At 43.9% G+C, this 14,229-nt stretch overlaps 1 protein-coding gene across 1 annotated transcript in view; it reads left to right on the forward strand.

Moving 5' to 3' along the window:
* The first annotated feature begins 307 nt into the window (after positions 1-307).
* The window catches only part of Ppn (Papilin), a 66,561-nt gene continuing 52,639 nt past the window's right edge, over positions 308-14,229 (forward strand). Inside the window, exon 1 of the mRNA XM_043418136.1 lies at positions 308-748. Within this exon, the coding sequence (XP_043274071.1) occupies positions 729-748 (20 nt within the window). The 5' untranslated portion in view covers positions 308-728. The remainder of the gene's footprint in view (positions 749-14,229) is intronic.

A 14,229-nucleotide genomic window follows, 5' to 3' on the forward strand; every position in this document is an offset into this window, starting at 1 on the left:
TTTTGCAAAATTCCTTGTCATCCGTGTAACGTCCAGCGCACAGTTCCTATGCGAAGCTACAAACTCATCTGCCTTATGATTTGGGGGAATGAGCAGAAGATGAGCGAGGAGAAGGCACGCGGAGGAGCCGTAACGGCGCGGCCCTTGAGCTTATATCGCGGGCGCGGTGGCGTATCTTTTTTTCTTCCTCTCTCTCCCTCTCTCTCTCATTCTCTCTCCCTTTTGCTCCTCCGCTTCTGGTCCCTCTGGACCGAACGAGAGAGTCGCCACCTCGCCGCAGTATCCATCGGGGGTCGCTTCACTCACGACGACCCGAGAGCATATCCTTCGCTCAGTTACTCGCGAGTTCTCGTCGTTGGTGCAACCCAACATTTCTAATCCTTCTCTCTCTCTCTCTCTCTCCCTTTTCGATCGTCAAACGAAGATCATTTTTTTCTCGATACGATCAAAAAGTTTTTAACTGAGGATACAAGTTCGTCTCGAATTTCCGCGCTCACTCGTACGTTATTACAATTTTTCAACGGTTCCGATTCCTCCACTAAAATCGGTAAAAACGGACCCCCCGCCGCTCGAAAAATCTTGATTTTTCTATTCCCCTTTTTTTACGTTATTGTTGTTGTTCTTTCACAATTGTTCTCTTTGTTGACGGGTAACTTGTGAAAAACTTTGAAATTTCGTCGTGTCCGCGCGGCCGGCTACGCCGGGACGAGGACAGAAGCCGCTTCAACATGTACCAGCGACTCAAATGGTCAGTTTTTAACATATTTTTATACCTTGCTAGGATTATTCGTCCGTGATTCAGCCCCGATGCAAGCTTCTCATTACCATTGAGACCAGGATCCGAATGTGTTGATATATGGGAAATGAGAATTGACGACGAAAATCAAATAATTAAGCGTGGTCAAAATGAATCAGAAATTTTTAATTTTTTTTCAAATACTTTGTACTCGGCATGATAATTTTACAGTTTTTCCGGCTTAATTTACATTTGCACAGTTGAAAATATGACGCTGAAGTTTGCAATGTTGAAGTCGTACGAAACGATCTAAGAAAAACCTTCCAATATAATTCCAGTATTTCTCCAATTTCGTTCCCTGTCGAATTTGCATTTCGTAGTTTTTCAATCAGCACCGATACTTCGTGAAATGAAAAGTTGTTGAATGACTTCAGCGTCGTTGAAAAATTGCGAATCTTTTTTCAACACACTTTGTTACTTTTTGAAATAAAAAGCTGCCAAATCAACACTGCTGGCTGTGAAAGTTCATTGAACGCTTACTCAACGCCTAATTTAGTATATCAAAATTGAATAATAATAACAAAAGCTTAGGTTATTTTTGAAAAAATGATCGAAAATGGTCGATTCTCGAGGAACTTTGAAACCAAATTGTTTAAGAACGAGCACTGCAGGTGTCGAACTGAAATAATTGAACCCAAATGACCGAATAACTTCGTTCAAATTGCGTGCAATTAAAATATCCAAGCGAATAGATGTATCAATGGACCGAAATTTGCTGAGTAAACTCGCTCGCAACGCAGTATCTTAATCTTAACCAAGGAACAAAACATCTACCTGAATTGTGGTTGGCAAAGTTTCGAGGATAGCGCGTCTCACGAGTGAGCTCGTGCGCGCGCTCCCCGAGGGAGCACGAGAGCAATTAGCGGATTTCGTTCTAAGCCGTTTTAATGTAATACATCAGAGGTGCCGGTCAGGTTGTGCGACCGGCCGAGTCCCTCCCTTTTTTCCCTCGGGCGTTTCGAACGCTCGGGGTACGATCCGGTCCGCGGGAAGAGCTCCAAAAAATCTATGGTTATCCGTAAGTACCTTTCCGATTGTTTGGTACTTTGCTCCCTGTGCAACATCGTGAGAAGAGATTAAGAAAACCTCGTTTGCGAGTGTTCGGCTGAAACGAATCGGGCCTAAGGACTTTCGTCGTTTCAACATTTTTAACGAGAATTTCAGAATAACTGTACGAATATTTCCTCCGTAAAAATTGTCATTCTTTCTCAAACAGACGCGAATAAGGCAAATGTTGCGTGATAGTGCTCGGATGTTTTTTCATCGATGGGAATGAACGAGGATTATTGAAATCGATAAATTCCGAGCTTCCCCTTCGAAATTATGACTCGTGGGATAATTACTTCCCGCGCTATTTTGACAGCGAAGACATTGACGGAGGCACGAATAGGCGCGAAACCCGCCATAATCGTGAAGCCATACAATATTGCCGGACGAAAGTGGTCCCTCGCAGCATCGGCAGTCAGTGACCGACCCTGGTACGCGGAGGTATAGTGGCGCGAGAACGTGATTTCCAGCGCTTTTTTTATTTCGAATTACATCGAGTCGCTTGGCTTCGTTGTAGTGATAAACCACTGCGCGTACGCCCAAACGATACACACGAAACAGTAAACAATCTAATTAATATTGCAAAAAATAAATAATCATTCTCGTGCCAATGAACGTTCGTAAATGACAAATTAATCGTGAACTCGTCGCTGGACTCTTCGACAATGAGATGAGAAAAACGAGCGCTAGCATGTCGTTTGTCACCAGGAACACGTGGTTAGTTATCACTCTGCTAAAAAGTACAGAATCTTTGATTTTCAGCCACAAAATTCCTCAAATTTGTTTATAGTCACACTAAATTTTCTTAACGCATGGAAATCCGAGAGAAAATTACGTCCCCGCAGCATATCATGGTTCCTAACGACTTCGACGATGTACAATAACATTACGGCCGACGAAAATTCGGAAAAAAAGTTTTTTTCGTTCCCATCTTCCTGAGATAATTTATTAGTTCTCCAATAATGGTTTTCGATTAAGAGTGAAGGGAAGCTCGAAAGTGTGCGTTTGCGAAAAATTCATTTCCGCGAATTTTATAAGATCCTCGGAGTAATCGCGGTTTTCAATTAATTTTTTTTCAACTCCAGCTCCTATACGCGTGAGCGTATGTGCGTGAAAACTCGCGTGAGAATTTGTCCCGCGCATTCGTTCCACTCGTTCTTATGTTACATGCGCATACGTATATAGGCTAATTGTATATACATTGGATGCTGCCTTTAATCTTTCTTGTACGAGCTGATCTAGCGTAGCCTTGCTTAACGTTTCATTTCTGAATGAGTACTTAAATCGGTCCGGGAGACAGGAAAATACTCGGCTGTAATATCCTACACTTAACACTACGAGAATCTTAAGAGATTGCGTGACCAGCGGCAGAGCCCCTGAGTTATCAGCGTCTCGCGTCTCTCACTCAAATGAATGAACATTTATCTCCCAGCAGCGGATAACTTTGTAATCAACTTTTCTTCCGATAGTCACCGAGAATTTTCATAAATCGGCGGACTGACATCGTCATTTTTCAGGAATTTATTCTCCCACTTGATTCTTCGGAGCTCGTTCGTTACTTTGATATCAAGTCAATAAATTGTCAAAATAGATCTCAGATTATAAAGCTTCTTACGAAATCGATAAATTCACTACGAAATTTTTCAACTTACGGCTCAAGTACGACGCCTGCGTTCGAATTGTCACAAATTTTATATGAAAATTGTCCTGGAACTAAGATTTATTTTCGCAACTGATAAAGCGATTGATATAGCTCAAAGAAAGATAAAATGGAAGATCGAAATTGTAGCAGATTTTCAAATTTTTCTCCCTTACATTTTCTTCTCTATTCTAAATTCTAAGCGGGCGTTACCCCCGAAACGCACGTGTTCAGTAGCTTCTGTTCCCCGGCTTAGTCTCTCTCTTCCTCTTCTTCTCGTGCGAAGAATAATGCGCGGGTGAGATCGGTTCGTATGGTCGTGTGCTGTGGGGGTTTTCACCGTAAAACTCGACAGTCGAGGCTTGTACGACACGTGTTACTCGATCCTTGTCGATGACACACTGTACAGTTGGCGACAAAACACAGAGGAAAAAACCGTACACGTCACTTATTATTTTACGTAACGCGTTACAATGTTTGGGAAGTTTACGAACGCAATCGAAAATGCCATTGCTTATATCGCTTTTACGAAATTTCAACGAGAGTTTAAATTGTCATAAAATTAACTGTTTTTAGAGAACTGAGAAACCCTCGGATTTCGTTGAGAATGAATTTGAATTGAATTTACTTGTATCGATGTAATTTAACTCAAAATTTTTAACGAGATTTACACGAAATATTAAATTAAATTCACTCCAAATTCGAAGTTAAATTCATCGAAATTTTCAATTGAATTTCCTACATTGAGAGTAGGTTGATTTTAATTTAGTTTCGAAAAAATGTACTTTTTGAAATTATCCTCGTTAAGAGAACGTCATTTGACTGATGAGCAAAAAACTTTTGCTTCCTTTTATTACGAATTATTCAACGGATTAGTGCGTGCTTTGTCTATACAAGGGAAAATATTGGATGGGTTGATTCTCTAGAAAATGGAGAAAAATGATTTGTTTAATCGATTGTGACAGGTAATAAAAGAAGGACATTGGAGAAAACAAGTTGAAGTGCCAAATGGAACGATTCATGTTCTTTTGTCCGGTGGGCAAAGGTTATGTCTCTCAGTCGTTGTTTATCCTCGTCTATAGATGTGTCACTCGAGTCAGAATGGTCATGTGGAATCACAAGCTCGAGAGAGAGAGAGAGCCGTACGAACGTGAGAAGAAAAGAGTCTCATCGAGTGGTAGGGACCTCCCGGACTTTTTCCACGCCTCTATGGAGTCCCATGCGTGAAACCATAATCGTCAAATCTCCGAGACGATCAGAGTTAGCACATGACAACGGAACTTGGAGAGCGGTGTGAACATTTTTCAATGGGAAAACCCCCGCGTTTTTTCAACACTCTTTCAAGTATGCCGAAGGAGTCTAAATTTTGAGTCATTTCCGCTTTTTCCTGCACTGCTCGAGTGAACTGTGATCGAGAAAAATGCTCTTTCTGCGAGTAACTGCCCTAGCACAAACAACGGCGTCAATGATGCTCTTTATAATTTGAATAATTTCTGGAATCGAATTCCTCATTTTTGGATCCAACTTGCGCGCTCAATGGGAAAAATCCATGGAAATTTGGAGTTTTCAGTCGTTCAACGAAATGCCAGTAGGTTGTTTTTCTCCTTTCGAGATTTTCATCCAGAGCGACGAAGAGATAGACGCGTCCGAGGGAAGCAAGAAAGTAAAATAATCAGCGACAGCGTCGTGAATCTTTTTTTACAGCGCGAGTAGTGTCCGGCGCAACAGAACAATGCTTCATGCTAATTTCTGCAGTGAATATATACATGTATACAAATGTAGGCGAGCATTGTTCGATGCGGCTGAAGTCTCAAAGTAGTGTATATACGCGAAGCAAAGCGAGTGCAGGAACATCTCTGTTATTTTCTTTCGGCCTATCGATTGTGAGGTCTTTTAAGACAGTTCGACTTTCATACGTGCGGCTTTCTCCATCGACGTTCATTTGCAGATTTCTTCGAAAAAATATTTTTTTTCTTTGTCAAATTTTATTCTCCTATTTTCTTACGAGCTTTTCGAGCCTCCGCCGGTTCAGACGATTAGAAATTCAGAAAAACTGCCGTCCGGCCAGCAGTGATTGATGCGCGGGCTGCTGCTCCATGGTTAGGCGGTCACCGATCCAAGCACTGTCCCCGCCCGAAACTGCTCAACTCGAGAAACCGTTCGCACACCCATCGCTGCCGGCAACATTTCTTCATTCATACAAACTTCCGCCTTCGTCCTCAGTTCACATCTGAGCTCCTCGACTTCACATCCCCCCTCCCTCGTAGTTTTCCTTTGATTTCGTTACCTCCAAGTTCGATTGAACTGACCCATGATCCGATTTTCAGTATCTTTCCGCTCAATGCACGGTTTATTTTTCCCTCAGATTCTGTAACTTGGTATTTCTCAGTTGGTGCGACCTCCCTTATTTCCTGTCCCAAAGTCCTCTCGCCTTTTCTCGCGTGTCATCGCGTCCTCCGTCGTTTCTTCCGGTTGGCGCCCATTTTTCAAGTCTTTCGTCAATAATTTCTTTTTTCATCCCAACTCGAAGAGGATGGTGAGCGATTGAAGCTGGTGCATATCGCATTTATTTTCATTCAGCTTTCGATGTATCTATTAGACATGCAACACGAGATTTTTTTTTTATTATTTGACTTTTGTCAATCCACTGCCTGTCTAATTGTTATTCATTTTGCCCTACAGTCTGTGATTAGGGTATATAATAAATTTATCATCATCATCATATCCGCACATTGGAGCCGACGCTCCAAGGTTCATGTGTTTTAAAGGACCGTTTGAAAATTAGGTCATCGGAAAAAATGTAACTCCCCCAGAGTTTTTGAGCTCCCATGAAATTCCTTTAAACCTACTTACGCTTAAACACACACACACACACACAAATTACGAAGGCTGGGTACACATGGTCGGTGTATATGTTGCTCGACTCCGTGTACACAGTCTTGAGAGAGGAGTCACGAGCTTCAGACAATATTCCAGTTGGAATATTGTCTGAAGCCGAAGCTGAGGATAGAAAATCCAACAGCGGATATCGAGATGTGTAAGTACAAATGGTTAGCAATAAATATAGGTATGCTTTGCGCGATGCGGAGCTACGAGTTATTTTTGCTTCCGGAGAGGAACTGTTATTTCTGTGTACATTGGAGGGTTCATACACCCCGTTCGGGATCTGTGACATAAATGTTTTTCATGTGTTATCCTAGGAGTATTCCGTTCCCCGTCGCGCTTACACAGGGTGTCTTGAGCGTTGAGCCTTCCGTAGGCAAAACTTTGGGATGTGCGGAGAGCAAGGAATATTGATATCGAGGAAAATGATAGCTCGTGTGCCCTGCATCCCAAGAAAATATCGCTGATTGTTTAATCTCCGGAATTCGTCAATTCGAAGCAAGCCCGTGCTCGCTTCCGAGGCACCGTTTATATGCACGTGATATATGCGCGTGTCAGAAAAGTTCCTTGGATCTGGTGCTTTCTTTTCAGACGTATAATAATACAACTGCTAGAGAATCCTGCGCGGCGGTGCGGTGGGGGAGAAAAAAATTTCAACATCTGCTTGTCTCGTTTCGTCACTATTCCTGGAGCATATATAATAATATATAGCCCGTCGCCGAATGAAAGTCTCTTCGTATAAGCTTTCTCGCCTCTCTGCCGCATATATGTACTTATATATGTACTCTGAGATACGAGGATCCAGACGTCGCGACGCTGGGATTTTATCGTTTACCGTTGAAAGTTTCTGTCCTCAAAAGACACGTCCAGCCCTCAGAGAAGATACAGAGAAATTCTGCTACCGACTCCAATTTTCTTTTCCCGCTCCAATTTTCTTGCCCTTTCAGACTTGGACCCACCACTCGAGGATTCGTTAACCACATTTCTCTAGTAAATATTATTTTTCTGTGTATACAACAATCGGAGAGAAAGATCATCGCGCAAGTCCACCATTGGGTTGTGAGCAAAAATTTTCATCGTCTCACACTCGAGTCCGCATTTTTCCATCCGATTGTAATCACTCGTTGCGGAAATATATTTGTCCAAGTCTCCTTCGACACGGGAGATATCCGCAGAGGCAGAAAAATCCAGAGAGCTCGAACGCGGTATTGAAAAAAGGAGGGCTGCTGTCGCGCTGCATACCCGTCAAACATCCCATCCGCTTTCCATCGTAATATACGGGAGCAACTCGCGACTCGGAAATAAACTTACCCCTGTGTGTAATAGTCGAGGCGTATGGAAGGAAAGAGTGTTTTTCCTGCGGTTGAGAGAGACCAAGGGTCGAGCTAGGTTTACATTTGCCAAAGATCCTTGATCCTCAAAGTATACATTGACCTCTCATAGCACGAGGGTACGTGTATTTGCGTCTCGGTTCGTGTATGCACTAGATGTTTATCTCACGTACTGACATATGCACAGGGCATTCCACATTAAATCGTTCGTGTTTACTTTGTTTCCCGAAAAAACAAATGCTCGTTCGATCGGAAGACGAACAATTGAGAATTTAAGGTACTCCTTTTCAGGTCAGGTTATCGAACATTTAATAAAGAGTGGAAACTTGAAAAATCGTAAAATTTATACGCGAGCTTATATGGTGGAGGTTCCATCACCACGTTTCTAGTCAATAATTCATGTACCAAATAATTCTGAATTCCTGGTACAAACTCTTTCACGGATAGAAAAACATTTAAGGAGTCCATAGCGACGATTAAAATAAAGGGCTAGCGAATGCTTGAAAAACATATTTACGATACGAGTTGAAAAAATGGCAGGAGCAGAAGCTTTTTCTACTTCCCGACTTCTCAGAGGTTAGCAATCAGTCCGAATTTCGAGTGCTCCAATTAGCGCCATCAAAAAATACCCTCATGCGAAAGGAATAGCTTAAGGAGGTTCAAGCGATAGGATACCGTACGAAAAATACATTAGATTTTATTATTCCAAGTTGATGAACTTGCGTGAATCTTCTTGAACAGTTAATTATGTGTGAAGAATTTGGCTTTTATGGAAGCTTTCAAAAAATTGCTGCTGGGAACTTCAACACTGTTTAACACTGTCTTAAGCTTTCTGCTCGAAAAATTTTATTGTGCAAAGTTGGAAAATGATTTTTCCATGAGACACGCTCGAACCCCCTTAAAGAAATGAAAAGATTCAATAATTCCGTGAAAATGAGAGCAACGAATGAATCTCGCGATGTTTAATTAAGGACGCACTACGAAAATGCGGATCAGAGATCGAGGATTTATCTGTAATTGGAATAAAATCATGAAAAATTTACTCAATTGAAATTCTACGTTTATATTCCCAGTATTTCTTTTACATTCGCCAGCGCTCTGCGCCATCGAAGTTGCAAATGTCCGGAAGAGTGCATATACGAAGAAACGTGGGGATGATTTTCGACGCGATTTGACTGCAAATTCCCCAGGGTTTTCGAATGTGCAAGAGCAGAAATATAGCGGGAGTTGTGCATGTAGCTGAGTGAATACGAAGAAAACATTTCGTTCGCTTTTTCGACATGAGTTATAGCGTCACGAGAGAAATAACCAGAAGAGTGTGCCCCGGCGCGGCTCCCTTCGAGCTAGTTTATAAGAGGACGAGTGTTTTCCGTTCGGAGGATTTACCGAGTGGCTCGTGTTCTTTCCGCAACTGTATACGGACGAGAGGACGGGGCAAGAAAGGAAACGTGCGGCTTTCCGCATTTCCCATTTTTTTTCCTCGCTTCGCCCGAAAGCCACAACGAGTGTGTGTGTGTGTGTGTATGTGTGTGTTAGAAGCGCTTCGATAACACGTGTTTTCGTTGTTTTCCCATCGTCCTCGCTCCCCCTCTTCACACGAACACACACCCAGATGAAAAGTCTCGTGGTCACGAGATTTTTGCTGAAGAAGCTCTCTCGGAAGGACCCAAAGATTTTTCTCCGAAATAACTTGTGAACTCTCCAAACTTCCGGCTTACCCGGCCGCGTCATGATACTCGCCAGGATCGCCGATCTCTTTCCCTCCCACCCCGGCTTCCGGCCATCTCGATTTTACGTGAATCCTCGAAATTTCTAGCGGACCGAGCGCCGTATTGACCCACTTGCAACCGCGTTCGTGCGATCACCTGCGTGTGCCTCCTTATAGAGGGTGTTCAGAAACTTCTCCAACCACATTTTTTTGCGATGCTGTCCCTTCGTTGAGTAGCGCGTGCCAGCCTCGTGTGAGCCGAGCGATTCAGCGAACGTGGCTAACATCGAGAGGACCACGAACGAGCATCTCCTGCGATTGGGAAAACAAGAAAGCTCTCTTTTCTTTAATTCTCGTCCTCTCTGCTGTCGAGTCTCACTCGAAAACTCGAGGCCTGACTATTTTTTCTTCGAATTTTTCGAAGCTAATCCCAATTCTTTTCGGGGATGCTGTCTTCAGCACACCATGTGTAAGGGATATATTATGTATTTTCGAATTTGCCATCGAAACGTGCTGCTCGCCCAGCTTCTGCATTTTACGAGCTTTCGTGTTCCGCAGTTTCTGTCCATGCACGTGACAGCACAATAATAATAACGATGATATCAATAATAATAATAATAATAATAGTACAAGACTATAAAATATACGCGGCTGAACGAAACGCAGAGACGAATAACAAATTTCACTTTTGCTTTCCATAAATTTCAATTGTTCTCGACCCACGTTGTATTGTCGCACGTCATGGCCGAATTTTCCTCTTCGATGCTTTCTTCTGAGTGATGATTTTAGCAAAATCATTGGCCGATTAGAGTTCAAAATAAATCGACAGAAGATGAGTTGCGCTGTAGAAATGGAAATTGGATAACGAAGGCCAGAAATTGCGACGAATGATTCGACGACGAGACAAAAAACGGAATTGCTTTCTGTTCACGTGCTTCTCCGCGCACGTCTAAATATTATGGCGCAATGTCGGACTCTTATATACACACTGACGTAATATCACATTTTTACTCACCCGAGGGAAGAGAGCGAACGAGCGAGCGACTTAAAAAAGCGATGGTAGGGGAGGCAACGGATGTGGACTTTGAAAAATCTTTCATGGCTTCGCGCATATGTAAGTCATTTTTGATGTATACATGCGCGCATAAACCAAGACAAATTTCACCAATACATCAACCTATTTTTGGCTATCCAATGAAATTCTAGACGCGTACTCGCAACCGAAGTTAATTTTTATTTCCAAGTCACCGTAGCACGGCGTGCATATTGTGGACGAGCTATTTTTAGCTTATTGGCAAAAAATGTTGGTGTCTACGAGTGCAAATATATTCGGTAAATAAACCGTCGTGAGAATTTTTTATTTCCCTCCAATTATTTCGTTTTCCAGTATCAAGGAAAATATTTTGTATTATTTTCTCCCAAATAGGCAATAAAATCAGTAGTTTTCCATCGAAGACACTGAGTTTTTGTATTTTTTCGATTGTATCGAAGATAAATCGATGATTATACGGATATAAGAATAAAAACGTGTAAATCTGCAGGCAGAAAATTGCTCGCTCTTTCTGGTTAGAACGGGCGATAAACGAGGCAACGTGAGTGCGCATCACGCAGGGCTCTTTGCTCTCGGATTGTTTGATTACGGTAATTACGAGACGCGCGAGCAAATGCGCCCCGCGTGTACACCCTTGCTGGTCCCTCTCGCGCTCTCTTATTTTTCTCCTCTTCGTCGGAACGACTGGCCATTCGAGCGAGCGGTGCAAGGTGAAAAAATGCAGGGGTGGACGGGCGGGCACTTGATTCGCGATTTAAAATCAGTACATTCGGTTCCGCTCGGCGAACGTTTATCTCGTTTTCGAATAAAAAGTTGATTGAAAATATTTACCAAAAAAGTCGTTAAACACAAAAGATTTTAATGCGATTAAACACTGCCGATCTGCAATTCCATCCTGTTTCATCGGCATTTTCATTAAAAAATCTATTTCCAATGTTTCTTGCGTCAAACTAAATGCGAGCCCAGCACATTCGAAATCTTGTTTTCTTCTCCTCTCCCTCGCTTTCGTCGTTGTTCCGTCGAGTTTCGCCGCGTCCTTCGTTCGTACACGACGAGAGGTTCCATGCATTAATTCCGCTCCCTCATCCGCAGCATCCCTCGTATTCTTGGCGGCTGATTCTGCTTCTGCTGTTTCTCGTTAGATCGCGAACCGCCGATAAAATATTGCGATGAGGTGGCTTTATTATAATGCTGGTTGCTGTGTACACGAAAAAAGCAAATGAAAGAGTACAAGAAGAGGAGGAAGAGAGAGACATTCGCCGGTTCTCGCCTGCGCTCCGTGCACACGGGCAACCCTCTTTTTACTCCTCCGCGGCGGTGTGTCCCCATAAGACACACGGTGTAAAAAAGAGCGAGGGTAATTCCGTTGCAGGATGCAACGTACCGGCACAAACGATCCTCGTTTCTCATCGTCCTTGCACATGTACGTGCTCTTTTTGTATGTGCACCGGGGGACTCTTCTCAGCCTCGATCGAGCATGCTCCTTCGCACAATCTCACTCACGCACGAGCTAAAATATATATATACGTTCTCTCATATGATGTTTATCACGTGTATATATCGGTGTAATAAACGCAGGCTGAGTTTGAGCCCCTTAATGAAAGTCCGGAGACGATATTACCTGTGGGAGAGCGTGTATGTCGTGGCTTCATATGCGCGAGGATATATTTATGTAGTTTCATGTAGTTACGAGGTGTTTTTCGTCGCGTCGCCCACCATTTTCTATCGACATCGTGCGTCGGGAGTATTCTGCTCCCGGTAAAAGTGCAACACTCTTTCAAATTAATTGATTCGAAAGTTTTATGAAACGAGACTCGCATTTATGAGTGGAAGCAAGAAGAAATAATCTGCTCGCGATGTTTTACGCGGGGGTGAAAAAGCGTTGTTCTTCCCAGGGTCGTCTGCTCCTCTGAGGACGCGTTCAAGTAGGTTAGTCGGTCTCAAAATCCGTTGCTGTAGTCCCCCCATTTGTATTGTACGTGTGTATACGTGTAGGCGAATTCCGCGACCTGTTGCACCGTGATCGAGTTTTTTCTCTTCCATCTCCTACTCGCTGTGGCTTGTTTCATCGATCTTTCTACATCGGATGTATTCGCGAAGCCACCCTCACGGACAGGGGCTCTCTGACGCACACGAATTGGCGCACGCTGGCTAGAGTCGTGAGTTTTGTCCTGTTCTCTCTGCCCTCTTCAATCCGGCGGTCCTCCAGCGTTCCTTCTCTCTCCTTCTTCTCCATTTCATCCCATTTCGTCTCTCTCTTCCTTCGCGCATGCCGCCGTCTCTTTTCGTCTGCACTCGCCGAGGATAGAGCGCCCTTCGTTGTGCCTACGAAAGAGGAAAGAGAAGGAGAGATTAAGGGGGAGAGAGAGAGAGAGACTCCGTAGAAAGAGCTCTACTCCGAGAAGCGACCCGTTCGCTCGCATGTTACCCCGGTGCCGCGCGAAGGCCTCCAACGTCGCACTCTCTGTTGCTCCTTCTTTCCCTCGTACACGTTTTATCTTCGCTTATTCTTCGTCGCTATCTTTCTCACACCTTTCCTCATTTATATCGCGCTTTCTTTGCTCTCCCTTCCTCTTCGCTACCTTCCCGCGCTCTCTCCCTCGCCCGTTCTCCGGCGCTGTTCTAACTCCCTTCCCGTGTGGCTTATGCTCGTTCCCGCGTGTGGCCTTCTTCCTCTTTCTCGGTCTCCTCGCTGCCTCATCAGTATCCATCCTCTTCCAATCTTGCTTTTCCCAGCTCTCTCGTCTCTCTGCTTTTCTTCTGTCCTCTCCGCTCTCCACTCGCGTCGACTCTTTCCTCTTCCTTTTCCAGCTCTCCGCCGCGGTCCTCCCCACAGCGAAAGCCTCGCGTGTCCTCTCACCCTCGTTTCGTTCTTCCTCTCACTTTTTCTGCACACAGACGCACTGCACGACGAACGGACATACAAATATTCGCTCCTCCCTTCACCCAACCGTCCTCTTCTAATCCACGGACTTTTCCATCTCTTCCTTCCTCATTGAGCGAACGTGGATGACGCTATATACGTATATCGCGGACGAACCTCTTCCACTTTTCACGTCGACCTGCCTCCACTACCTACTGATCTCTTGTTCCAAGCCGCCAAACGTTAGAAGAGTGTGGACACGCGCATTTGTTTTTTCTACCTGCAATTGCCCGTCGCGTCGCTCTTACCGTCCTTCTTTGCGGCTCATCAAAGTTTTTTCTCTCCACGCGCGTACACGCTTGCCTGCCTCGAATATTTATTGTTTTTTTATCGTCGCACAGAAATACAAGTTTTTAAGTTTCAATATTTATGATGGAAAAATCGTTTTTTTTTCGTCAACGCATTCTTTTGCTTCCTCGTGCCTGCACCAGCTTCTTGACCTAAGACCAGCCGAAGAGGGTCCTCGCATATGAGCGCGTGCTCATCACTCGTGGCCCACGAACGCTTCCCTCGAACATTCCACAAATACCACTTGATTTTTTCCTCTCTCTCTCTCTCTCTCTCTACCCTCTGCGGCGTATCTCCGCACACTACACCCGATGTGTACACTCTCTAGCCTCAATCCTCGAGATCGTACCTGTACCTACTCCACCACATAGGTCATTCGATACGCATTAAATATCTACCTTTTCTCTGTATATCTATATGATCTTGAGAGCATTATGAAGGCGTATAGAGCGGATAATTATACCCATATACAGCGCCTTTATGGCCTCAGAGATTTTAGCGATCACGGCGCTCGACCTCCGGGTGGCTTTGATCTCTCGAAAATCTCCTCTCGTCCTTGTGAG

The sequence above is a fragment of the Venturia canescens genome, chromosome 4, assembly GCF_019457755.1.
Source record: "Venturia canescens isolate UGA chromosome 4, ASM1945775v1, whole genome shotgun sequence".
Classification (NCBI taxonomy): Eukaryota; Metazoa; Arthropoda; class Insecta; order Hymenoptera; family Ichneumonidae; genus Venturia; species Venturia canescens.